The 24,116-nt window shown below is 51.2% G+C and overlaps 3 protein-coding genes across 3 annotated transcripts in view; 2 read left to right on the forward strand and 1 right to left on the reverse strand.

The window, feature by feature from the left end:
- Positions 1 to 3,151: 3,151 nt before the first annotated feature.
- Positions 3,152 to 19,278, forward strand: LOC134506217 (SH2 domain-containing protein 3C-like). Its single transcript, XM_063316306.1, has 10 exons — positions 3,152 to 3,232; positions 10,277 to 10,405; positions 11,033 to 11,481; positions 11,802 to 11,926; positions 13,051 to 13,622; positions 15,354 to 15,469; positions 15,711 to 15,882; positions 16,022 to 16,133; positions 17,033 to 17,239; positions 18,049 to 19,278. Exons 1-10 carry the CDS (start codon positions 3,152 to 3,154, stop codon positions 18,222 to 18,224), a joined length of 2,139 nt encoding a protein of 712 aa, XP_063172376.1. The 3' UTR covers positions 18,225 to 19,278.
- SLC27A4 (solute carrier family 27 member 4) overlaps positions 15,397 to 24,116 on the reverse strand; it is a 99,465-nt gene continuing 90,745 nt past the window's right edge. Inside the window, exon 14 of the mRNA XM_063316279.1 lies at positions 15,397 to 15,406. The gene's annotated coding sequence lies outside the window, so the exon portion shown is untranslated. The remainder of the gene's footprint in view (positions 15,407 to 24,116) is intronic.
- Positions 21,035 to 24,111, forward strand: TOR2A (torsin family 2 member A). The gene is made up of 5 exons (XM_063316198.1): positions 21,035 to 21,212; positions 21,739 to 22,004; positions 22,737 to 22,912; positions 23,004 to 23,131; positions 23,420 to 24,111. The coding sequence occupies exons 1-5, from the start codon at positions 21,050 to 21,052 to the stop codon at positions 23,671 to 23,673; spliced, it is 987 nt and encodes a 328-aa protein (XP_063172268.1). The 5' UTR covers positions 21,035 to 21,049; the 3' UTR covers positions 23,674 to 24,111.

Below are 24,116 nucleotides of genomic sequence, written 5' to 3' on the forward strand. Positions count from 1 at the left end.
CCCATGGAAAAACCTTGATTATTCTGCCTTGCAAAGGCTAGAAGATGGAGCCAAACTCCAGCTTCACTTGCAGCCAGTCCCTACATGTGGCACCCAAATAAGCTTTCAGCGGGCATTGCCATCTTCTCCCTCTGTATAGGAAGGCGCCGTGCTCAGCCGCTGCCAAGCATTAACCAGAAGGTGAGAATTCTTCTCAAACCACTTAGTCGCTGCCAACATTCTTCCCGCCTGGCATCTCCTTCAACCACAGCTGCCATCTGTTTTTCCCCTCGGTCCCCAAAACGGGCAAAAGAAGAGCTGGCATCTCTGCTTTTAGCGAGGAAGAAGCAGGGGAGCAGAGGGCCACGTCCATGCTCTGGGAAGCTGAAGGTCGCTCGGCAGAGTTATCGGCCCGCTCTTAAGCGCCAAAGCTGGAAGTGAGCAATGAGCCTCTCAGGCTAAGCCATATCTCCAGTGTGACAGATGGACATTAGGCAAGGAAGATTGCAACCTTAATGGAGGGATTGCAGGCAATTTGCAACCTGCTTGGGGGACACCAGAATCCTGTCGCCGAAGCAGCTCACAGCTTGTGCCCAGAAGAAGACTGAGTGAAGCGGCTGCACTCTTAAGAAATAATTCCTAGAATTCCTTAGAAATAATTCAAAATCTTATGTGCTGTCTGAAAGGAAGGACCCCACGAGTCACGCTTCTTTGGAAGCGGTGCATGGATAACGGGGCTCATTCCAGAGCAATAATTCAGACACGCCGGCTCGTTGGCTGGAACCGGGCCAGAGATTAAACAGTCCGCTCCCCTCCTTCTGCCTCCCTTCTGTATTTTTAGCCACTTAACCCACCTGCCCAGAAAGGGTGTTATCGAGTTTTGTACCCAGGAAGTTCTGCTTCCTGGATGCAAGATTAGACACCGAGCGTGGCAGAAACTTGATTCTATCATCCACCCATCAGTCAGCTGGGGATGCTGGCAGATGGTAAAAGCTGGGCTAAAATAGGCACATCGCTGTTAAAAATGACGAAAATCCTCAAACTCCCCACCCACGTTATGATCCTCTAAGAAAATGTTAAGAGTTGCCTTTGGCCACCAAAAGTTGACGGATCATTATACACCTTGGGGAGCAGGTGGGAAGGTGGCTCTTCTTTTAAGCCCCTGGCTGCTGGACAGACCCCCCCCCCGGGGGCACATTTAGTGGGAATGGGAGAGGGGGGCCTTTTCAGGGGCTGCTCCCAGACTGTGGAACTCCCTGCCACAGGAAACAAGGCTATTCACCACCCCTCTCTCAGTGAAAGGTAAAAACATGTTTACTTAGATGGGCCTCTGATGGGCAGGCAGGTTTTAGCTGCTGAAGTTGGTGAGGTGGGAAGCGCTGAATGGTTTTCCTATTTTTAAATTGGGCTTCAATCCCATATTTCCAATTTTGGTCCATGTGCTCTGGAGCCCATCATTTTTTGACCGAAAGACCGATGAAGACCTCACCCATTTCTTTAGGGCACATCGCAGCTGCTTCCAAGCCTGTTGGCCCACAGCGCCTGTCACTCCAGGCCTCTGGTGAAGGATGGTGGGCGTTCAAGCCCCATTTCTGGAGGACAGTGGCTTAAGAAAGCCTGCGTTAGGGAGAAAGATGCACCCTGGTGTGGCTTTTCCTGTCGGTCCAGAAGCCCCAACAGAGCGCTGGAGCAGAAAGTGCCAGAGGCTGGAAAACTAGCAACATGCTTTGAGACATCCACGTAATATTCAATGCAGCATTGTCGAGAATCAGCCAAGGGCAAACTTAGGATAAACCCCACATTAAGTTTAATGCCTGACGTTAAGTAGGAGATCTGAAGATTCCCAAGCCAAGGCACAGCAGCCATTCCTGTAACAGCTCCAGCCAAGAGGTTGGTGGAGGGAGCCTTACAAGAAGTCGGGGGCCCCATCCAGGGCTGGCAGACTCTGGAGTTAGCCAACGGCAGGCTGCGTTGATCACAGAAAAACTTTACAATGCATGGCAAGAAGAAGAGGAAGGCTGAGGGGAAACGCAGTTCATTTCACTTGCCCTGAAATGCAGTGACGGTGAAATAGGATGGATATAACTTTTCTAATACTTAAACAAGTTCCTCTGGCTTGGCTCATTTTGAGAAGCACAGACCGTCGCTTCTAACTTTCCCATGTTGTCTTGCAGCATTTGGGGTCTGTTTTTACGCCCCCCCCCCGCCCGCCCGCCCGCAGCGCCGCATGATGCCTTTTGCAAATGCAAAAGAACCGTTGAATGTTTGGCACTCAGAATCTATTGGGTTTACATTTTAGTTTCTCTAGAACAAGAATTGTCTGGAGGTGGGTCCTCTGAGTTTGGCAGGAGGTTTCCCATCCTGACTAAGGGGCAGCCAACTGTGGCTGATCTTAAAAAAACCCAGGTGTTCATCTGCATGAGGAGTTGGATGGGAGACCACGAGGAAGCCCCAGGGCTGTCGGTTGAACTGAAGAGCTTAAAAGAAGTCCACAGCGCTGCAGAACATCCCGTGCAAGGCCCTGCCTGTGAAATCACCAGGAGTTGAGTTGAACTCAAGGGAGACCTGCCTTTTCCCTGGAGATGCCAAGAGGTGAACACGGTGCTATTTTCACCTTCTAAGGGAGAAACCAGCAAATGATGCAGGGAGGAGAAGGTTTATGCCAGCGGTGATGTTCTTTTACATGCTTTCTCTCACGGGCAGCCAGGTTCAGGCCCTGCCTTTTAGCCACAGTGGCCTGGTTGGCCATTGCAAGATCTTGCACCAGCCCAGCCACCGCGGCCAACAATCAGGGCTTCCTGGGCTGCAACGACTGGACGGATTGGCGCTGATTGAACTGCACCGTCGTAGGAGGTTGTGTGAATGCAATTTGGTCTGGCGGAACTGCAGGGAAAGGCAGAGGGCAGGCTGGGCATCCATAATCCCCTGAAGGACACCAAGAAGAGACAAAGCCCCCGGCTTGGCTGCGTCCTGAGCTCCCGGCCGGCCCGCCGAGGAGGCCTGGGGAGCCCCGGCTGCCGCCCCACCATCCGTAGGCCCCGCCCCGCCCCGCCCCGCCCCCGCCGAGGGATGAGGTAATTCGGGAAGGAACCGCGGATGAAGTTAAAGCGCCGCCGCCGCCGCCGCAGGAGCGGGAGCGGATCTCCAGCCGGGTGCCCGCGCGGACGGAGCCATGACGGACCGCTGCAGCCTCTGGAGCGCCCTGTCGGCCGCCGCCTGCTGCTTCTACCGCGGCTCCTTCATGCAAGTCCAGGTGAGGGGCGGCTGGCCCGGCGCGGGACCCCCTCCGCCCTCCCTGCCGCGCCGGTGCGCGCAGCCAGGGGTGGGTCCGCGCCGGCCCCGGCTTTCTCGCGGGGCGCCCCGTTCCCGAAGGGGGTCTCGGGGGAGGAAGGCGCCCCGGTGCACAGCGCTGGGGGGCTGCTGCTGGCAGGGGGGCGCGGGAGCCCGCCTCCCCAAAAGGTCTCCTCCGAGCGCCGGAGCCTTCCTTTGTGTGCGGCAGAAGGGGGAGCCGGCAGCCCCGGAATCCCGCGGAGGGAGGGGGGGCGTCGCGAGGGCGCAGACTTCGGTCCCCAGCGCGACCCACCGCGGAGGGGGATTCCCTGTTTCCAGCCGAGCTTCCCGCGGGCAGTTCCTCTCGTAGACGCTGTTTGCGGGGAGCGGAGGGACTGCGTCTCCCGCCCCATCTGCTCCCGGCGGCGGTCCAGGTGGGAACACCTGGGGGATCTCTCCTGTCGGAAAGCTTAGGAACCTTCTGGACTTGGGCTGGTTTTGATCTCTGGGTCCCAGGGCTTCTCTGCCCCTCCTAATTCAGAGATCGGTGGGGCCAGAATCTTTCGGCAGGAACCCTGTTCTTGAAAGGGAGGGGGAGGTCGGTCCCTCCCCTTCCTCAGCATCTTTCAGCCGCCTCCAGGTGACCCCGCTCTGCTCCATGAAGCCGGCCGCTTCCTGGAGGGCCTTTAAGGATGTGTGCAGACTACAGCCCCCATCCTCCCCAGCCAGCTGGGGGGTACTGGTTGAACAAGGCGGCTTTCTCTGAGAGCCTGCTCTCACCCACCCGCTGGGCCTTCCAGAGGGGGCGATGGGTGGTGGTGCCTGCCAGAGGAGAGGGGTTGGCTTGCCTTGAGGGTGGGGCAATCAGGTAGAAGGAAACACACACACACACACACACCTGCTCCCCTTACTCTTATGCAGAAATTTGAAGTGGGTGGGGCAGGTCCCCATCCTGAATCTTTTCTATGGGGAAGTGTCTTCCCCACGTCTTCTGTTTTTGGACCACACTGGTGGCAGATGTCAGGGGTCGGGAAAAGATTCCCTGCCCCAGGACAGCCAAGCTGAGATGGATGTGTGCCCCCCACCAGCCCCAACCACAACTGCTTTCTTTTTCCTAGCTGCAGAGACAGAAATATTCTATCTCCAGCTTGGGTGTATGCAGAAGAATGTGCAAGGAGGGAATCCCTGGGACATGCAGGAACAAGAGTAATAGAGACATAGAAGGAAGGGGGGGAGTTGGACTACAGTTCCCGTGATGCTCAGCAATGGGAGTTGCAGTCTTGCATCTTCAGAAGGGAAGTGGGACCCGAAGGCTACACCTTATGGAAGAAAAACGAACAACTGTTCTATCTATCCATCCTTCCTTCCTTAGATTCCAGTCCTGCTTCTTTTAGACAGAAAAATAATTCAGTGTTGTTCAGATCTCTTCCCTCTGAAACATCCCCCAAATGTAGTTTATGCAGGGCTTCCTTCTCCCCAAATCGATTATTTGCTATGATGTCATTGGTAATGCAGGACTCAGAAAACAGCCCTCTGAAATTTGCATCTTCCTAGCGCTCCAGGCTGCAGCTTATCATGCGTTGAGTGACATCTGTCTTCCTCCCCTAACCCAGGTCTCGGTTTTGTGTTCTGCTTCCCTTTGGGGTTTCTAGAAGGGGCCTTCCCCTTTGGGGAAGGTGATTTCTGCTCCTCGCATGTGAATGGCACTCCCAACATTTCACAGCTTTGGGGGAGCCCCCCCCCCAAATGGGGCTGATTTTAGGCAAGAGCTGGTGAATATGTTCTTACAAAACAGAAAGAATGAAAACCCCTCTTTTAGGATGTCTGTGCCCACATAGTGTCCTTTTCTAAGCAGACCGTTGGCATTTTCCTAGTCGGGCTGGCCAACGCATGAAGTAGCCAAGCAGGAATGAGCAATGGCTCTTAAACAAAGCCATCCAGAAAAAGGAAAATTGCTGGATGGAGCAGGTGACTATCACCTGGTTACCAGGACGACCTGCCTGGCAGAGGGCCATCCAAAGCAGGATGGTGGTGGAAGCCTTCCAAATTTTCAGGCCCAAAGGGAGAAGAGGGGAGTTGCAAATCCAATGGAACCAAATGAGCAGGATGAAAATCTGTCAAAAAAGGGAGTAAGAGCAGCTTTCCCATCCTCTGAAACTCAAGGCTTTCTTCCCCAACAAGATCAGAAAGAAAAAATAAAAATGGGAAGTGTGGAAGCATTTGAAGAGGGCTTAGATTTAGATGAACACTACACAATTCACGGTGAAAAGCATCTATGCCCAGAGGATGAAAAAAATTACAGTTGGACTTCTAGGCTTTCTTTCCCCTGCAGCCCATCAGAACTCTCCATGGTGCTTAAAAGAGTTCAAAACCAGTTAAGCTGAAAACAAGATTTGGCCTGACTTTCTAGAGTTGTGTGGGATGGCTTGGCCCGATGTGAGTGGAGTTTCCATTTGAGTTAAGCTCAACTCCTGGTGATTATATGGATCATACGGATGTATCTCCTTAGAAATAGTACCGAAGCCTTCTTTTTTTCACATCTAAGGTTTGGGATTTTCTGGCAATCTCTCCTCCAAGTACTAACCAGGTCTAAATGTTGTTAAGCTGCAGGGGGAGGTGGAGGGAATCAATGAAGATTGGCTGGTGTGGCAGTGAAGAGGTAAATTAAATTTCTCCTGCTGATAGATTAATGGAAGGGCCAGACTAGCAGGTCTGGGGGGTGACCTATAATGTTTTGCTTTATTTTGCTACTCTTGGCTCCTCGGAGATCGACAGGAGAAGCTAGCATTTACCAGCCACAAATCTGGTGTGTGCGGTTATGGAGAAGATAGGTGTAGTCTCAGGTATTTAATGCAAAGGTTAGGAGGGGGCTCCATCTTCAAAGTTAGAGAAACAGGAGATCATAGTTTTGCCTTCATCTCTTCATGCACCTGTTGAAGAATTCTGGGTTCTGATTCTTCCATGCTTAACATCTGTCTCTGGAGTCTTACAGCAATCTCACACACACAAACAAAGAAACAGGCAATACCCCCACATCTGACCATTTGCTGCCCTTGAAGTCTACCAGATTTGATCTTGGAGACCACTTGACTTCTTCCCATTGATCAGGTAGCCCCAGAAGCTAACTTGCCGAGAAAGAGTTTTGTCCCGACTCTTTATGTTCTTCTTAATAGCTACCCAAAGCATGGACGGTGGCTATTTACCAGGTTAAAATCTGGACTGTTACAGTTTTTCATTCTTCAGCGCCCTCTTTCCTTCTCTTTTCTGTGGGATGGTGGTAAGAGGAGGTAGCAAAAAGATATTTAAAAAGATAGAAAAGGAACTTATTGGCCTGGCTTGGGCAATCTTGCTGAAGCTGGCCTGCTGAGGCTTTATTGCGTGGAGAGTTAGAAAGTTCACCCAGAGAAGGTGGCTTTTCCAACCCAATTTTTTAGGGTGCAATATTAGAGATAGAAGTTAGGATCTTCGGCAGTCAAAATCATTCCCAACCCACTCCAGCACTGTTCCAACTTAAACAGAGCAAAGTGGGCCTGGCTTCCACTTGGAGCGGGTTATGTTTTTCATCCACTGCAAAAGAGGGTGTGAAATTCCCTTCGGGGGGATGAAAAATAAAGGATACCCTTCTTAAAGCATTGTGTGCACCATCTTATTGCCACATGCAGGAAGAATTCAAGTAGCCTATCGTTTTGTGCATCACTTGCAGCTGAATCCTCCCCACCCCCCTTGGCATCCTCTTGCCTTCCTCTCTGCCTTCAAAGATTGGGGTCCCAGAGGCCCCCATGGTTACAGGACAGGGCCCATTTTAAACATCTAGATCTCTTGAATCAGTTTAGTGCTCCAGCGAGGCACGATCATTCTCTGTCCTGGTAATGCCAAGGGTAATCAAGAGAACTACTAATATGTCTGTTGGATCTTTTCCCAAACTGGGTCCTTCCAGAGATGGGCCATTGCCCTTGTGCAGAGCTGCATCCTGGGGACACGTTGCCAAAAACCTGTCTCCCCACAATTCCTTGGCTATCCACCTGCTCTTCGGCCCACAGATCTCTTTCCACATGTCTATGTGGCTGGTTTAGTGCTTTGATGAACTCTGCATGAATGACTTGGGGTGGGTTGTTTATTTTTTTTCCCCAGCTGACAGCAGCATCTCTGCCTCTCCCCACCAATGGCAGCGCACCCGGCCCTTGAAACCATTACATCATTGACAGCCAATGGGAGGCCAGGGAAGGGATGCAGCATTCAGAGTGAGAGAAGGGATGGATAAAGAGAGGGACGTTCGGGACAGATGCAAACACCCACACGCCCATCTGTGTGGAAGAAACAGTGGGATCAAACTGGCATAAAAAGCCAGCCCTGTTCCTCTAACTGAACTGCAGTTTTATCAAAGGGAATTTGTCCACCTTGCCCCTGTGCCTGTTCTTCTCCCTCTTTTGGCCTGGGTCATAAATGTACATGCTGGGAGTTTGGCTCCAGGGAGCTGAGACATGACATCATTGCCTTCTCTTTCCCCCAGAGGCTGGGGAGCAATGGAGAGGGTGGGATTGTGTGCTTAAGGCTCAGGTGCTTGTCCAGGAAAGGAAAGCTCATCTTTATGCAGAAGATTTCCTATCTAAATCTGTCATTATTATTCATTACCCCAGCAGGCTTCGCCCACAGAGGGGGTTAACCCTTTGTGCAAGAGAGATAGTTTGTTAGATTTCCCCCACAAGATCAAGAAAGAATATCTGATGTCCCCTCCTCCCATTTTTCCCCATTACAACCGTCCAGTGGGCAAAGGCATGGAGGGGAGATGGGCAGAGACGGCACAGACACCCTGGTGAAACTCAGTCCTTTTCATATTTGCGCGCACCCTTGTGCCCCAAGTCCAAAACCAGCAGACCATGCACTGCAATGTCACAATGACGCACATGTGGGCATTGTGGCAGTTAGGAATGGATGTCTCGGCCTGCCAAGGAAGTTGGGCTATGACAGTGATTTCCCCAAAGTCTTCCAGAGAACTTCCAGGGTGGGTGGCTTCAAATCTGCCTTTTCCTGATCCTAGTCCAACATCTTAACCGCTTCAGTACAGCAGCTGTAGAGGAAATAGAAGGGGTGAATTTTGCATGTTCTCAGCTGCAAGGCACACCTTCATGTTTTTTTTTTCAGCTGAATGCGCTCAATTGACTAGTTAATTGGGGTGCTGAGATTCTGAAGGAGCTCAGCAACGTCTGTCTTCCCATCACACGGCCGGGACCATGTTAATTTTCCATGTCTTTGTAAATGTAACATCACGCCTATGAAATGAGAGTTTGCGGGCGCACACACGCAATTGTCGGCAAACATGTCGGGATCGGTGAGGTGGGAGTGCAAGGACACGTGCATGGCATTGTTTCAGATTTGCTGGCTGGGTTGTCTCCTTGAGGACGATTGCGAGCCAGGAAATGGTTTTAAATCCAGATGTGAGAGAAAGCAGAGCCAGGGGGCAAACGACAAAAATCCACTCTTTGCTCTGAGTGATGCCATCATCTGGCAATATTGTTAAAGCAGGGGAAAATAATGCCGTTGGCCTGGGTTGAAGCAGAAAGCATCTCTTGGGGAGCACCGTAGTGGGTTTATATTCCCTAAATAAGGTCTTGAGGATCTCTCCTGGGAGCCAAATATTAGTTTTGCTTATTCCAACGTTTGTAGGCCCCCTCACAATGTAGGGTGGTGCCTGTCACTAAATACTGGCACAGTAAACAGTGATTATACCATCACAAGCAAAATTCAACTGAGCAAAGATGCAGCGATAACCTTTTAAAAAAACACCTACAACTCAAAAAAGCTAAAACCACAGAGGCTGTTTCTTTAAAAAAAAACCCTAGCTAGCAGTTGAAAAAGCCCTGGGATTTTTTTTTTTTTAAAGTTGTTGGTGCCATGAAGAGTACAAAATGCTGGGCAAATGTTTCTAGAAGGAGCAATGCACAGCTGGGGCACCATGATCTGTCCATGTTGGACCTCAGTTAGGACTTCTCCTGAGACAGGGACAGGCTCTTGCTATTTCCTGCACTGGGGGCTTCTGCCCCAACCCTCCCCAGTCAGGAGAGCAGGGGAGGGAAGCAGCTGCTGCAATGTGTGGTCAAACAGGGTAGAGGGTTTCCGGTGGCCTGCTGAGTTACCCTGCTGGCAAAATGTTGGCTATCCTCCACCTCCCTTGAAAGGATCACTCCTGTTGAGACCACCTCAGCATCTCCCCAAATAACCAGCGGTGTGCCAGAGAGGCAGAAGGGTGTCTATGTCCTGGGGGGTGGGGCGGTGTTGCAATGAAGGCAAGGGTGGCAGCAGCCTTAGAAAAGACCTGTTGTAAGCATCAGCTCTGGCCAAATGCTCAAATGCGCACCAGTCAAGCACTGGACAACCAAGCAGATCTCACAGCTGAGCACCTGCTGCCAACCGGCCATTCGCCATCGAAACCACTTCACAATTCATGTTAGCTGACAGGCCTGCTTCCTTCTGGCTTGCTTCCCAGTTAGCAGGAATCACGGCAACCACGTGGGAGCACTTGAGGCATTGCGCCGTTTGTGCTGAACCGAAGCCTGGGAAGGCTGTCCGGCCAGAAGCGGCGATCGGTGCAGAGTTTGTTTTCGGCCCCCAATTACTGTGCGCCCCCTTTGCTTAAGAGCAGCGATTCCTCTGGCGTCTTCAAAGAGCTTGGTACAAAATGGTTTTCTGCGTCAGCCCACCAGAAACGTTGTTTGCGGCAGTCAAGTCAGATGGCAGGGCCCTCCTGAGAAAGCCAAGTTACTCGCTACTCCTGTTTGCCTTTCAAAAATAAATTAACTCTCTGATCAAGCAGCCATTTTCTTACTTTGAGGAATGAATCCACTTGCCCCATCCTTTTTTTCTACCCCGCCCACCCCCAGTTAAAAATCAACCCTTTCATCTCTTCCCCTGATCATCTCCCTGTTCTGAGGCGCCACAAATATCTCTTCAGAGGCGGCCCAACTTCGAAACGCTACCTTTCATTATGGACGGTTGGCAGCTGACTTAAAAGTCCCCTTCTTCTCTGCAGTTCTCCAAGGAGAAGTACATCCTTGACTCCTCGCCCGAGAAGCTTCACAAGGAGTTGGAAGAAGAACTGAAGCTCAGCAGCTCCGACCTGCGGAGCCACGCCTGGTATCACGGCCGCATCCCCCGGGAGGTGAGAGCATCCGGCCAAGAGCACGTCTGGCCAAAATGGGCTCATAAGCTGCGTCTGATCAAGAGAGGGGAAAGGAAACACCTTGGTAGTGCTGGTGGTGGTGGTATCTGTCAGCCTGGATTTCTTAGATGGGTGGAGAAAAGGAGTAACATGTAGTTGAGTCTTGCTTGGACGGGAGCGCTGAAGGTATGGATGGGTACTGTTGGAATCTTTGCATCCATGCCCTGGCATTCAGAAGAGTAAGTGCTAACTGCAGTGTTCCTAGGACCAATCTGTCATGAGTAAGGATGGCGAGCAGGAAGGGGCTCCCATCCAGACTGTAAAGCGCATGCGTAGCACTGAGGAATTAGGTAGCCATTCCAAGAGACACAGATCGGGCCCGCCTTAGCCTTTGGGGTTTATCTGTCTGGGTTTTTCCCACACTTCTTCAGTTTGTTAGGATTGTGTGTTATGTAGCAGTAATAAAACACTAGAGACCTATTCCTCGTCTCAGCATGGTTCCTGGCTGTTAGGACACAATCCTAACCCTGGGCTTTTTTTTTTTAAGCTACTCATCTGAGCAAGTAGGGCAGTTTTCAGTCAGAGCAGCGCGGCACGGCAGGGCTAACGTCTTTTCTCTCCATCGAGGTCTCTGAAAGCCTGGTGCAGAGAAACGGGGACTTTTTGATCCGCGACTCGCTCACCAGCCTGGGCGATTATGTGCTGACCTGCCGCTGGCGGAACGAACCCCTCCACTTCAAGATCAACAAGGTGATGGTGAAGTCAGGCGAAGGCCGCACGCACATCCAGTACCTCTTTGAGCAGGAGAGTTTTGATAACGTCCCCGCCTTGGTGCGCTTCTACGTCGGGAACCGGAAGCCCGTCTCGGAACAGAGCGGCGCCATCTTCTACTGCCCCATCAACCGTACCTTTCCCCTGCGCTACCTGGAGGCCAGCTATGGACTTGCTAATGGGAAGCACAGTGGCTCACATGGCCAGTCTGGCCAGAAAGGGGGGCACATCAAAAGGAGGAGCATCACCATGACGGACGGGCTGACTGCCGACAAGATCACGAGGAGCGACGGGTGTCCCACCAGGTAAACGGGGTTATTCTTGGAAAAACTCCATCTTGGAGTATGAATGCCCCACCTTGGCGAGTTTAGGGGTGAATCCTTGGTTTTGCAACGGGTGTTACCCTAGACCCAACTGAGTGGTTACCTGGAGAAAGAAGACCTGTTAATTCATCCGGATCTGCATTTCTGCCTTGCGAGGAAATGCACGTTTCTCTGTTTCTAAGCCAGGTTTATTTTTTCCAAAGCAATCCCTGACCTTGGTTTCATGCATCAGCCCCCATCTATGACTGTTCAGTTCTCTTGGAGGGATTTGCACTGATTTCTATCTCCTCCTCCCCCCTTAGCGTCTCCTTGCCACATCACCGGGACATCATTCGGAACTGCGCAGTCAGTGTGGACCAGATTCAAGACCTCCACTCCCCGATGTCTCCCATCTCCGAGACCCCAGCAACTCCAGCTTATAGCACTGGTAGGAATAGCATTGTCAGAAGAAGGGGGGGGGAAGGACGGGAGGGTGGATTTGCATAAACCCTGCATAAGTTATTTAATATGTATAAAATATTAAATACATGTTTAAACGATTCATATAGTTTAAAACACAGTCGCCATGACTGCATAATGCACCTCGTCTGGATTCTGAATTAGCCCATTTTCTGGGTACCATGCATCCAACCACAGGAGTCCATGCCTAGCTACAATGACACCAAAATGACAAAATGCACCCTGTGACAGCGCGGCGCAAGTTCAGCCCCTTCGTGCTTGTGTTGTGCTATTGCACGCAAGAATTTGGGGGGCAGAACTTTCCCTGCAGTGTTGCGACACACATTTCCTCTCGTCATTCCACCTTGCAGAAAACTAGCCGTCCAACCAAAACCAAAACCAAAACCAGGCAGCTGGGCTGTCCTGGAAAGCCGAACCTCAAAAGATTCTAGCCGAGCTTCAGCTGATTGACATGTGTGAATGCAGCCTCCAGGTTTTTAACTGACCCAGTTTAGCATGTTGTTTTAAAGACACAGGCGGTCTATTTCATCGTGATGGAGAAGAGGGTTGTGAAATAGACTGCAGGCTGAGGAACAGGCGTCCAGTTTAAGTGTGACTTGCAAGACATCATTCTGTTCTTTGGATTCTTTATTTTTAAAATGCACTTAGACCAGACTGCCCTTCAAATAGGATAATTTTTAAAAAGCGGGAATAATGCAGGGCATGTGATTGCCTTAAAAATTAAGGCTTGAACACAGAAGGCACAAGTTCTTTATATCTTTAAGCTGAAGCACTTGGATGCCCTGCAGAGCTTCTCGGCCATCCTCACCAGGGCTAATGTTCACATTCCAGCAAATCTTTGCCATGACTTTTTAAAGATTCCTAATTCTGACAGCTACTAAGTACGTTCAGGCTAGCAGCAACACCACTTTAGCTCACATCCAGGCACAAGTACTCTCGGCGCAAAGCCCCCCCCCCTGTGCATTTTGATTTCAAACTGAACACACATGCGCTCATTTCAAGGAAGTCACGCGAAGTTGCACTGAGCATCTTGAGGGCTTGCAAATATCCAAGCTCTGTGACAACCAGGCCCCTCTGCTTCTTTTCTTGCAGTGACTCGTCTCAAACCACAAGCCGGCCAAGCTGGCAACGGTGCCGCCCCGACGACCCCGGTCATTCGACGCTCTAGCGAGCCGCAGCTATGCCAGGGGAACGGCAGCAAGGGCGAGCTGTCGGACAGCACCCACTCGACCCCTTCCCACGGGTGCTCCAGGGCATCCCCTTCGCCTTCTGCCAGCAGCTACAGCGACCCAGATTCGGGACATTACTGCCAGCTCCACCCTCCATCCCCGGTCCAGTGGGACAGGCCAGCTCCTGACAGCAAGCTGATGCCAGCCAAGAGCTACGTGGAGAGGCTAAAGGGGGACGAGTGCCAGCGTGGGTTTGTCCTGAACGGCTCCGAAGGAGAAGCCGGGCCCAGGCAGAGGCCGGAACAGGACACAGCGGGCTTTGTTCTCCCGGTGGTGGAAAGGACATCCTCGTTCAACCCCGCACTGTTCCACTCCTTACTTATTCCTGTGGAAAACAAGCCTTTGGAAATGGTGGTGCTGAAGAAGATCAAGGAACTCCTTGCAGAAGGGGATGCCAGGATGCTCGCCAAACATATCACCCAAGTGGATTGCCTGGTAGGAGAGGGCGGGGCGGCTGGGGGGCAGTTAAGGGTGCCTGATAGAAAAAGGATGCTCTGCTCTGGTCCTTTTCACAGCCAAGAGCTGCGTCAGGCAGTCCGCTTGGTTGCCTCTCAGGGGAAGACGGGGCCGTAGGCGATCCGCACTTCAGCAGAAAGTCCAATTCAGTCCCTCTTGCTGAGCAGTGGGTGGAAAATTCATGATTGCGCTAGAGGACAGGGATTGCATGATTCCGGGGAGGAAGAACATGGCAAATCTCAGCAAGATACCAAGTAGTTTATTATTTTTTTAAAAGAAGTCTCAATCTGGTTCTTGTTCAGCCACCTCCCCAAGCTTTGTCTTCTTTCAAGCACTAGTTTGTGGGAATAGTCTGTGGTTTGGGTGTTTGTTGGTGTTTTCCCCTCTCTCCTTTCTTTAATCAGAGCCAAGTGTGATCCATGTGCTTGAAAATGAGAATAGCAATAAAGAAGGGAGGCTGTTTGGAGTAGAGGTTAAGGGCTGGACTAGAAACTGGGCGGCTGCGGGGTCTAGTCCTCCCATGGGCATGGGAGCCAACTGGGTGATTTTGGGTCACTCTGAGGCAGAGAAAGATAATTCAGTATTGTCTTCTTGGGGTCAAATCTGCTCACCTTCTCAGTCTAACCAGGACAGATTGCTCCAGATAATTGGGGTGGGGGGTGACCTTTATTGTTTTCTCTCCCCACCCCTACTGTGGAACAGTTTGCCCCCAAAGTCAGTTTCACCCCCACCTCATTTTCCTTTAGAAAAACAGTGAAAACAGTTCTCTTCTGGAGAGCTTTTGGCAGGGAGACGTTTTAATGCTGGACCACAGCATTGGGAGATGGTTCTCTTTCTGGATTTCATGCACAGATTTTATTGACTGTGATGGTTTCTCCACGTAAGGGGCCTCCTGAATCAGGTGGCATCTCATCTTCTGTAATAAATCAATCTAAACTTCTGTGCTAGCAGAGAGCCTGGTGCTCAGTCTTCCTCTTACCAGCTTAGAAACCTGAGCGTCTCCAGCAGATCTGAAAGGCATCTGGTTGGGGGAAGAAGCCTCTAACAGATTCCTATAGTTTCCTGTGATTCCTATAGTTTCCCCCCGCCCCATGATTTTGCAGCACTACTGATGTCAATATTTCACTGATTGACATCATGCTATCTGTTCTTCAAAGGAGACAAGATGAGGCCATGCATGATCTTGTTTTTAACTGAATCGGGAGCGTGAGACCTGCGCATGGTCGGAGAGAGGCGCAAAATGTTTCCTGTTGCAGGAGGAGTCCCGGGAGAGCGTCCCAAAAAGTGCCAGGATTGGAGGGAGAAAAGGAGGGAGCTTTTTCAATTTCAGTCTAATCCCCAGCTTCATGACCTGCAGATTCAGTGTTATCACATAGAGGCAAAGGACAGGAGAACGGGCAATAAAGTTCAGAAGAATCAGTGCAACTAAGTTGGGTGCATAAGGACTCCACCCAGGTCAGCAGCACGGGGCGTGCCTTGCAGAAGAAACTTTGGTCTCCTTTTTCCTTTTGCTGAGGCCATTTTTTCTTAATACGGCTTGACAGCCCAGCGCGGGTCCTCTAGGGAGTATGAAAGTGTGGAAAGCCAAGGTAGGGAAGCAAATTTATTACATTACAGTCATCCCTATTCCTGTTTCCTCTGTTACTTGCGGAGATTCCCCTCTCCATCCAAGGACCGAGAGATTAAACCACTTTGTCCTCTTTGTTGCAGGTTGCTAGGATACTGGGTGTTACCAAGGAGATGCAGAGACTGATGGGCGTGAGCTCAGGGATGGAGCTGCTCACACTGCCCCACGGACATCAACTTCGGCTAGATTTGCTGGAAAGGTAGAGGGCAAAGCCTGACAAAGCACCGGAGGTGGGCAGTGGTGGGGAAAGGGGAGGGGGAACCGAGCCAGCAGGTTGGTGGCCACCTTTTCAGACATGGGTACCAAACTGAGCTTGCTGGCAAGTTTCTAGTCCTCAAGACTTAAAAGGCTTGCAAACAGCCCCTCACTGCATGCAGTCTACCAACGCTGAGGGCCGCAGCTGCTAACAAGCCTGATGCAACTTCTCCCTCCTGCCTTAGGTTCCACACCATGACCATCATGATTGCGGTGGATATTCTGGGCTGCACGGGCAGCATGGAGGAGAGGGCCTCTCTCCTGCACAAGACCATCCAGCTTGCTGCTGAGCTGAAGAGCACCATGGGCAACATGTACAGCTTCGCCGCCGTGATGAACGCACTCGAAATGACTCAGGTATCCGCAGGGGCCTTTCTCCGTGGCACAAGCCCCCTGGGAGGAAAGGTTTGGAAGGTGCTGGCTGGGGAAAGCTGCTGGGGTCCCCGAGCTGAGCTCCCCCCAATTGGCTATCTTCCCTCGCTCCCGTGGCTTTCAGATCTCCCGCCTGGAGCAAACCTGGATGGTTCTACGCCAGCGTTACACGGAGGGTGCCATCCTTTACGAGAAGAAGCTGAAGCCTTTCCTAAAGAGCCTGAATGAAGGAAACGGTGAGCTGGACACCCTTTCATATAGACCTTGGTGAATGTACACACGCCCTCGATTAGTACCCTTCCTCTTTTAAAGCGTTCTGTTCCAAAGCCCATCTGCGTAGAATCCATCTCCAAGCAACAAAGGCCTTTCGCTTCCTCACGTTGCCCTTTAATTGTGGACACACACACGTACCATTGCGGTGCACAGAATATTCCTTTAGGTTTGCTTGCTGTGAGATAGAAAAAATGTGTTATGCCAGGTCTGTTTGCACATTTGGCTGCTAGTGGTCTCTGAAGAGATTTCTCACACTCTTTAAGATCTGACCCTGCTTGTCAGAGACGCATGCCCAGATTGACGCTAAGCCTTCTGCGTGAACAGCAGGTGCACTCCTGTTTTTAGGCAAGGGGCCTTTTCAGTCAGAGTTTTTCTTTATACAGTAAGGACAGTCCTTAATTCACCCGCAGAAAGTATGGTGGAAGTGGAATTGAGCTACCGCCCAGAGCTAGGTCAGTTGAGAGACAAAATTATCTGAACCTGTCTTTTCTTCTCTACTAAGTAGCGGCTTGAGGAGTCATTAACATAACCCTTAATTTATCAATTCTGGGAGAGGTTGCAATTTAGGGAAAAAGGAACATTTGTATCAGAAGCGAGGTGGAGGCGGAATCTGTAGCCACTTTGATCAATGCAGAAAATCCAGAGTAGATCATCCTCTGCAACTCTTTCTTAAAGTGTCACCTCCAAGGCAGTATTGCAGATGATTCCTGACCAGGAGGGGGTAATCCGAGGAAGCTAGTACGCTGAAGCCAGAAAACCCCAAAGACCTCTAATACGTCGAGGAGCAGAAGCCCACGTTGGGAACTGCGACACGGAGGAGCAGCTGGGTTCCTCTGACAAACCCTTCTCTTTCTCCTTCCAGAAGGACCACCCCTATCTAACACTACCTTCCCTCACATTGTGCCTCTCATTACACTTCTGGAGCGAGACACAGCACTTCCTGAACACCCAGAACCCTGGGAGAACCTGGACAATGGAGTGGAGGTGGTCATGGCCCATCTGGAGGCAGCACGCACGGTGGCTCACCATGGGGGACTGTACCACACCAATGCAGAGGTGAAGCTGCAAGGTAGGGAATGTGACGTTGGCTGACGCCCACCCAGGTGCACAAGAATTAAGTCTGCAGGCTACAAGGGACAGGGCACTGCCAACGGAGGGAGAGGAAGGATGAGGGAAGTCCTAGACAGGGCATTTGGGGAGTTTAAGCTGCTACAAACAACATAAATCCTGCTTACCCAGTTAGAGAGGAAGTAAAAATAACTGAAATGGGGTGTTTCAGTGGGGAGAGGGAGCACCGGAAAGACGGACAAGGAAAGGATTTGGCTCTCGTGCCTTAAGAAAATGCCTCAAATGGTAATCATTGCCGTGGGACTCTGCAGCCGCCCACTCTGGTTCTCTATTTCAGCCAGAGATCAATAAGCAGCAAAAGGGCATGACGCTGGCCAGAATGCCAAGGGACGCCCGTAGATGTCGTAAAACAGAGATGCTCAAAGCAGAGAAAAGATTTACCCGGGCGAAGAAGTTTGAAAAAGAAAGAGGTGTTTAGAAGAGATGCCTGTTGCCGCTAGCGGGCATTTGTTTGCCCGGATTCAGAGAGGGTGGAAATCACAAACCCTTTCATAGGAGTCCAGACAGCTGGATCCTGTTTTGCCCAAGCCTGAAACTACAATATAGCTTGGTCGCAACCCCAGTTGTGGCATGTAAGCTATAGTTGATGGGTAGCCGTGACCCCAGCCAGTGGCAGTTAGTCAGCGTGCTGTGTTGTGAGAACACAGCCAACCCACTTAACCAGCGTAGGCTCTCTTTACAGCAAAGAACTGGAAAGTGTAAGCTCATCCAGCTGGGCAGGATCTTAATTACATCCTTGTTTCCCGGCAGGCTTCCAGCCACAACCAGAACTCCTGGAGGTTTTCAGCACCGAATTCCAGCTGCGGCTGTTATGGGGGAGCCGGGGAGCCGAGAGCAGCCAGAGCGAGCGCTACCAGAAGTTTAACAAGGTTCTCACAGCACTGTCCCACAAACTGGAGCCCACAGTGCGTTCGAGCGAGCTGTAGCTCGACCACGGGCACGAGAACCCCGAAGAACAAGCCAACAGCTCGCTTTCCGGCAGCAGCACATCTCAGGCGGGCACGGGGTGATGCCGAGGTTATCGTTTTCGTCTGCCAAGGGAAGGACTGAAAGTGAAGCAGCGGAGCCAGGAATCGGCCCCAATCAGCCTTCTTTCTGGGTGTGAAATACTGACAATCAGCAAACAAACCACAGACTGGGTTGATTTCTTTCCTGAGAAACTTGACAATGACCAAGCTCCTCCGGACAACGGTGGCTTGTCTTGCAAACCACAGAGGAAGGTGCACTGGCAAATTGGTCACGCAGATTTGAATGGCAGATCCACAGCATGGTTTACGCTGGAGGCAAAATGTTCTCCGAGTCAAAATTCAGTACTGGTTCATACCAGGGCATGCCTAGTTTTGGTGCCTCACAGTGGTGTTTGAAACCAGAGTGCAAATCTTCTCCCTGTTCTTTTCTTTACTCTGAGGTTCCTCTGTGTTGTCCTCCATTGTCATTAACTGGAGAAGAGCAGCTTTCAGCAGCTTTGAGCGTTCATGTCTGTCTCTGGGTGTCCAGGGGGCTGATCAGAGTTTGTTTAGTGCCCCAACCTCAGAAGGGCACTCCCACAGACAGCAAGGTAACGCCAAAATTTAGCTTTTCTATTTTCATGGGCGCCACCTCTAACATTCATTCCACATTCAATTTGATCCATCATGTGAAGTGAGGCCACAGCCACCTCCCTCACATTTCCAAGCCCCCATCTCAGTCCTTCCATTTACCAGATAACATTCCTTTATTTTCTTAGTCTTTCCTTTTGTTTCCCTCCATTTTGATGCTGGGGATGGGGGTTGTTTAGGTTTTTTTTTCCTCCTGTAAATTAAAAAAAATCCATACAGGGCATATATGTACATATAAATATATATACATATGTATTCAAATCCCATTTGTAAATAATTAACATTGTTCTTTTTGGTCTTGTAAATGAATGTACATACACAATGGGGTGTGTTTCCTTGATTCTTGCATACAATAAACTTTTATGCTTTTTTTCTTCAAGAACTGTTTATGGTGGGTTTTAAAACGTCTTCTCACTGTTGCATTGGACTTTTAGAAAGGATATATGCACTAGGGAAAAATGGAACAGTGCATTTTTAAAACAAGAATAGATTGGAAAGTGCAGTTTAGGCACATGGAGAGAACTGTCCCTGATGAGAACGTGCTGTTTTACACCCTGCCTTTTCAGACATCCTTTTTATGTCCTGCAATGAATAAATATTCCTTCTCCCAAGGTTTGACCTTAAAAAAAAGCAGCACTTTTCTTTAAACCCAGTGGAGCTGACTTCTGAGTAAACCTGCATAGGATGCAACTGGAAAGATGCAAATTTCTTGTAGGGGTTCCGTCTGTTTAAAACCGAGATTTCCATTCCCCAAAATAGAAATGGCTCAAGAACAGCCATTGCTTATTCTAAAGAGACCAAAAACCGAAGCTAGAGCCATCAAGCTCTTTTCAAATGCCTTCAAACTCTTTTCCTTCTAAGAAAACCAGGGCTTGAAAACACTCACAGGAGCCCCTTGAAATGTGGAGATGGGCGGATATTAACAAAAGCTTATTTTACCCCTGAAGAGACCTGCTTGAAATTGGCTCTAAGCAGCAAGCAGGCCATCTTCCTCCCTGAGGGTGAAACTGACCAGAAAAGTCAAAGAAACCTGAAACTGACTAGAAACTGAAGCAAGTTTCCTAGGGGAGGCCATGAAATTCACCAATGAGGTTGAAATTGACCACTTGCTATAGGTTTAGAAAATCGGAGGAGCTTGGTTGGCAGGCTTGACCATAGTTTGTTTTGACCACAGCTTGTTTCTCTGCAAATCCTCCTTTTCCCTCAGCATTTTTTCCTCGATAGCATTACATTTTCACCCAGCCTTTCTCCCTTCAGCTAAGTTTTCCTCCTCCTTCCGTCTGCCTCTGAATCGCACCCTTTATTCTTTTCCTTCAGGCTGACTTTCAGCTTTTTCTCTCCTTAGCCTCGCCTGCTGCTTTCTCACTTGCTTCCCCTCCATTTCCAAATAAATCCCCACATTTGCCTGCATCTCCCCTTCCATTTTCTTCTTCCTCCTTCGACCGCCCCAAGGCATTTTCTTTTTTTAAAAAATCCCCTTATTTCCCTCCTCACCCCCTTCTTCCAAGCCTCATCCTCCCTTCCACGCACCCGCGCCTATATTTCAGTATTTTCTCAAGCTTCCTCTCACAAACGCCTTGTTTTTTTCCCACCCAATTTCCCCTGAGACATTTCCCCATTTCCCTTTCTCACTTTTTTTTTTTACTCCAAACTCACTTTTCTCACCCCATCTATTACACTCCCCTAAAATACAAGCCCGACTTTTCCCGTCCAGTCATCTAAACTCTCATTTTCCCCCAAACTCTCTTTCAGCCTCTTTCCCTTCCTCTTGGCTTATAATTTTTATTCCTTCCTCCCCTTCCAGCTTCAGCCTCTCCCTCACTGGCTTCTTCCTGCTTTGGTAATTATTTTTCATAAAAGCATTTTTTCCAACTCTTCCCCCCCGCCCGCTAAAAACGCGCCATTTTTTTTTAAAGGAAAACGGGGACGGTGGGGAAGGCGGAGACTTAAATCCCCCAAGCCCCGCCCCGTCCCGCGAAGCCCCGCCCCTTCACAGAGCGGAGTGGCGGAAAGGGGAAATTCCATTCGCTCTCCGCCCGTGAGTCCAGCTCGTGCCTCGGGGCACGCCGGGAGTTCGCTGCCTCCGTCGCCCGCGCCCGCGCGAGGGGAGGCGGGGGCGCGCTTCTCGACCTTCTCGCGGGCAGGGGGCCAACATGGAGAGGGGCGGGGCCGTCCGCTCGGGGCCGCCGCTGCGGCGGCTGCTGCTGCTGCTGCTTCTACCAGGGCTGGTGCTCTCGGGCTCCCCCTGGGGGTCGAGCACCTGGCACTGCAGCCTCTCCACGTCCTGCGAATGCGAGTTCCGGCCGGATTTAGCGGGTAAGTGCGGGGGAGCCTGGAGCGGGTGCGCAGGCGCGGTGCAGTGCTCAGTGCGGCCGCTGGAGGGTGCAGGGACGCGAGTTCGAGTCCTACCACCACCACCACCAGCCTAGGCAGGAGCTTTTCTTCCCCATCCAAGTAACAGCCCTGCCAGGTAGGCTAAGATGATGAGAAGAGCAATCAGAGTGCCCCAGTTTGAAGTCCCTGTTTGACTGCACCGGTCCTGCCCTACCTGGCAGGGTTGTTGTGAGAGGAGGAGCCAAAAGGAAATGGGATTGGGTTCAGTCTCTTGGGGGTCGATCCTAATTTTATAGCCCAGGTCCGGGGAAGATGGGAGAAAGGAGAGAAAGAGTGAGGAGAAATGGGGGGGGTACCCGTGCCAAGGGGCAATGGTGGGGCACGTTTGTGTACATCTTGCAAAAGTGCCTCGAGACAGAAACGGGCCCCCGGGGATCCCGTCTCGGGCATTGCCAAAGCCCACCCGCCAGACTTCGCCCTCTGACACACGCTGTCTTCTCCCTCCCAGGTCTCGAGTGCGACTTGGCCCTCCGCCTGGTGGGGCAACCCTTGGCCAGGCGGCTCGTCGTCCGAGGCCTGCGGGAGTTCGTGCACAACCCCAACCCGGCAAAGCCGCTGGTCATGTCCTTCCACGGCTGGACGGGCACGGGCAAGACCTTCCTCAGCTCCCTGCTGGCCCAGCACCTCTTCCAGGCGGGGCTCCGGACCCCCTACGTCCACCGGTTCTCCCCTGTGGCCCACTTTCCCCACGCCGAGCACATCCAGCAGTACAAGGTGACAGACGCCGGCTCCTCTCCCCCAAACCGCACGCGGCCCCGTTCCTTTCCGCAGGGCGTTGCAATATCTTCCACGGCTCTGGAGTGGACACGCCAGCCTTGCAAGGCGGTGCTTATGCAAATGGTCCGCTGGAGGGCCCTCCGATCTCTATAAAGCCCCGTCGCCTTGCTTTGCCACACGTTTGAACCAAAACAGGGTTGGCTGGTCAGTGGCAGGGGCGCTGTGAACCCAGCCCGGTGGCCCGTTGCCAGCTTCAAGAACTGTTGCTCCATAGTTCTGCCAACATCTGTTAGACAGCAGTAGAAAGCAATTTCCAACGTTCCTCTATCAGAGAGAGATAAGGAGTGGCCTTCAAGATATGGGTAGTCCGCATGTAGTGACTGCCTCGTTTAGTGTCCATGAAGAAAAAGTAACTTTATGACCAATCCTCACATTTACAACCTTCGCAGGTTTGTAAAGCAAAGGAAAGGTGAAGTGAGATCATAGCTACAGTTGCGGTTTCACTTCTCGACCGCTTTGCTTAACAACCAAGGTGCCGGTCCCAGTTGTGGTCACTAAACAAGGACTACCTGTATAGTTGTATGGCAACTTCCCTTATTCTTTTCCCCCTGGTTGTAGATGATGGGACCTGGAGTTCCCTGCATGGCTCATCCTGATGACGGCTTGTGAGTGCCATTTTCGTTTGTCATCCCGTCCCTACGGGGGTGTTATTTTTTTCCCTCTGTGCAGAGCGATCTCAGAAGCTGGATCCAGGGGAATCTGACCCAGTGCGGCCGATCGCTTTTTCTCTTTGACGAGATGGATGACCTGCACCCGGGCTTGATCGATGTGATCCTGCCGTTCCTGGGATCTTCCTGGGTGGTGTTTGGAACCAATTACAGAAAAGCCATCTTCGTGTTTATCAGGTAACGAGCGGGCAAGACGCGGACTTGGGGGAAACAGGACGGGGTTCTCTGCCAGGCTTCAGCTTCTTCCCTCTAACGTCTTGCGCGCCAGCAATACGGGGGCGGAACAGATCAACCGAATCACTTTGGACCTCTGGCGAGCCCGCAGAGATTATGAGGAGATCAGCCTTCAGGACCTGGAAGCATCGATTCGGGAAGCCATTTCTAAGAACCCCCACAGTGAGTATCGCCAGAGGGAGGGGAGAAAAAATGAAAACTTCCCGCCCTGCTGGGTGGCTTGCGATCTTAAAACCTCGCTAAGGAAGGGCCGTGGAGAGAAGAATGCAGAACGCCAGTCCACGCTGGGTCTATTTCTTAGTGCCCCCTTCACAATTTGGCAAAATTGGCCTTGGCCAAGCCCATGTTAGTCGAATGACCCCGAAGCAAACACCAGGTGTGGGCAAAAGAAATCGAGGGGCCCCGTTGCCCGTTCTGCACCGTTCACCCTCATACCTCTATCTCTTGCAGACGGATTCTGGAAATCTGGAATCGTTGAGCAAAACTTGATTGACATCTTCGTGCCCTTCCTCCCCCTAAAGCAGCACCACGTGAAGCAATGTGTGGTCAACGAGATGGCCAGCCAGGGCCTCCTCCCTCGCCCGGAGGTCGTGGATGGCATTGCAGGCAGCTTTTCCTACTTCCCCAAAGAGGAAAAAATCTTCTCCTTGACCGGATGCAAAACGGTGGCTTCCCGCATCCCATTCTTCCTATCACCTCTTTAGAGGCGTTTTCTGCCTGGAATGCATCTTACGGTTTCTCTCAAAGACAATTTGGGGGTCCTGAAATGTTCGCCCATGGAACAGCCTTTCCAGAGAACAATGCTGACCTGATTGAACGTTTTTTCCCCCTACAATTGGCTGGAGTCCTGCAATGCTGGGGCTTCTTGAATTCAAAACAGAAAATTCTGTGACGGATCAAGAGGGAATCTTGGCTGCTTTTAGAACACCTGGATGTTTTACAGATTCCTGCCTTAAGTGCTGTTGAATTAACTGATTTTCTGTGGAATCTTAAAATCCTACCTCTTTATTCTGAGGCACACTTTGGATCCAATGAGCTGGAAGGTGCAATTCTAATTTGGGGGGTGGGAGGCGGGTTGCAGGGGAATACCCTGTTGTATAAACCAGAACTTGATGAACTCATATTTGAGCTGTTGCTAAATGCCACA

This window comes from Candoia aspera, chromosome 16 (genome assembly GCF_035149785.1).
Source record: "Candoia aspera isolate rCanAsp1 chromosome 16, rCanAsp1.hap2, whole genome shotgun sequence".
Lineage (NCBI taxonomy): Eukaryota > Metazoa > Chordata > Lepidosauria > Squamata > Boidae > Candoia > Candoia aspera.

What these genes read in the sequence shown, in the direction of transcription:
- LOC134506217 (XM_063316306.1), top strand. Translation starts at nt 3,152, where the DNA reads ATGACGGACCGCTGCAGCCTCTGGAGCGCCCTGTCGGCCGCCGCCTGC. An exon ending in ACGGCCGCATCCCCCGGGAG is followed by an intron (nt 10,406 to 11,032) that starts GTGAGAGCATCC and finishes CTCTCCATCGAG; the next exon opens with GTCTCTGAAAGCCTGGTGCA. An exon ending in GAGCCTGAATGAAGGAAACG is followed by an intron (nt 16,134 to 17,032) that starts GTGAGCTGGACA and finishes TTCTCCTTCCAG; the next exon opens with AAGGACCACCCCTATCTAAC.
- TOR2A (XM_063316198.1), top strand. Translation starts at nt 21,050, where the DNA reads ATGGAGAGGGGCGGGGCCGTCCGCTCGGGGCCGCCGCTGCGGCGGCTG. An exon ending in GTTCCGGCCGGATTTAGCGG is followed by an intron (nt 21,213 to 21,738) that starts GTAAGTGCGGGG and finishes TCTCCCTCCCAG; the next exon opens with GTCTCGAGTGCGACTTGGCC. An exon ending in CATTTCTAAGAACCCCCACA is followed by an intron (nt 23,132 to 23,419) that starts GTGAGTATCGCC and finishes TATCTCTTGCAG; the next exon opens with ACGGATTCTGGAAATCTGGA.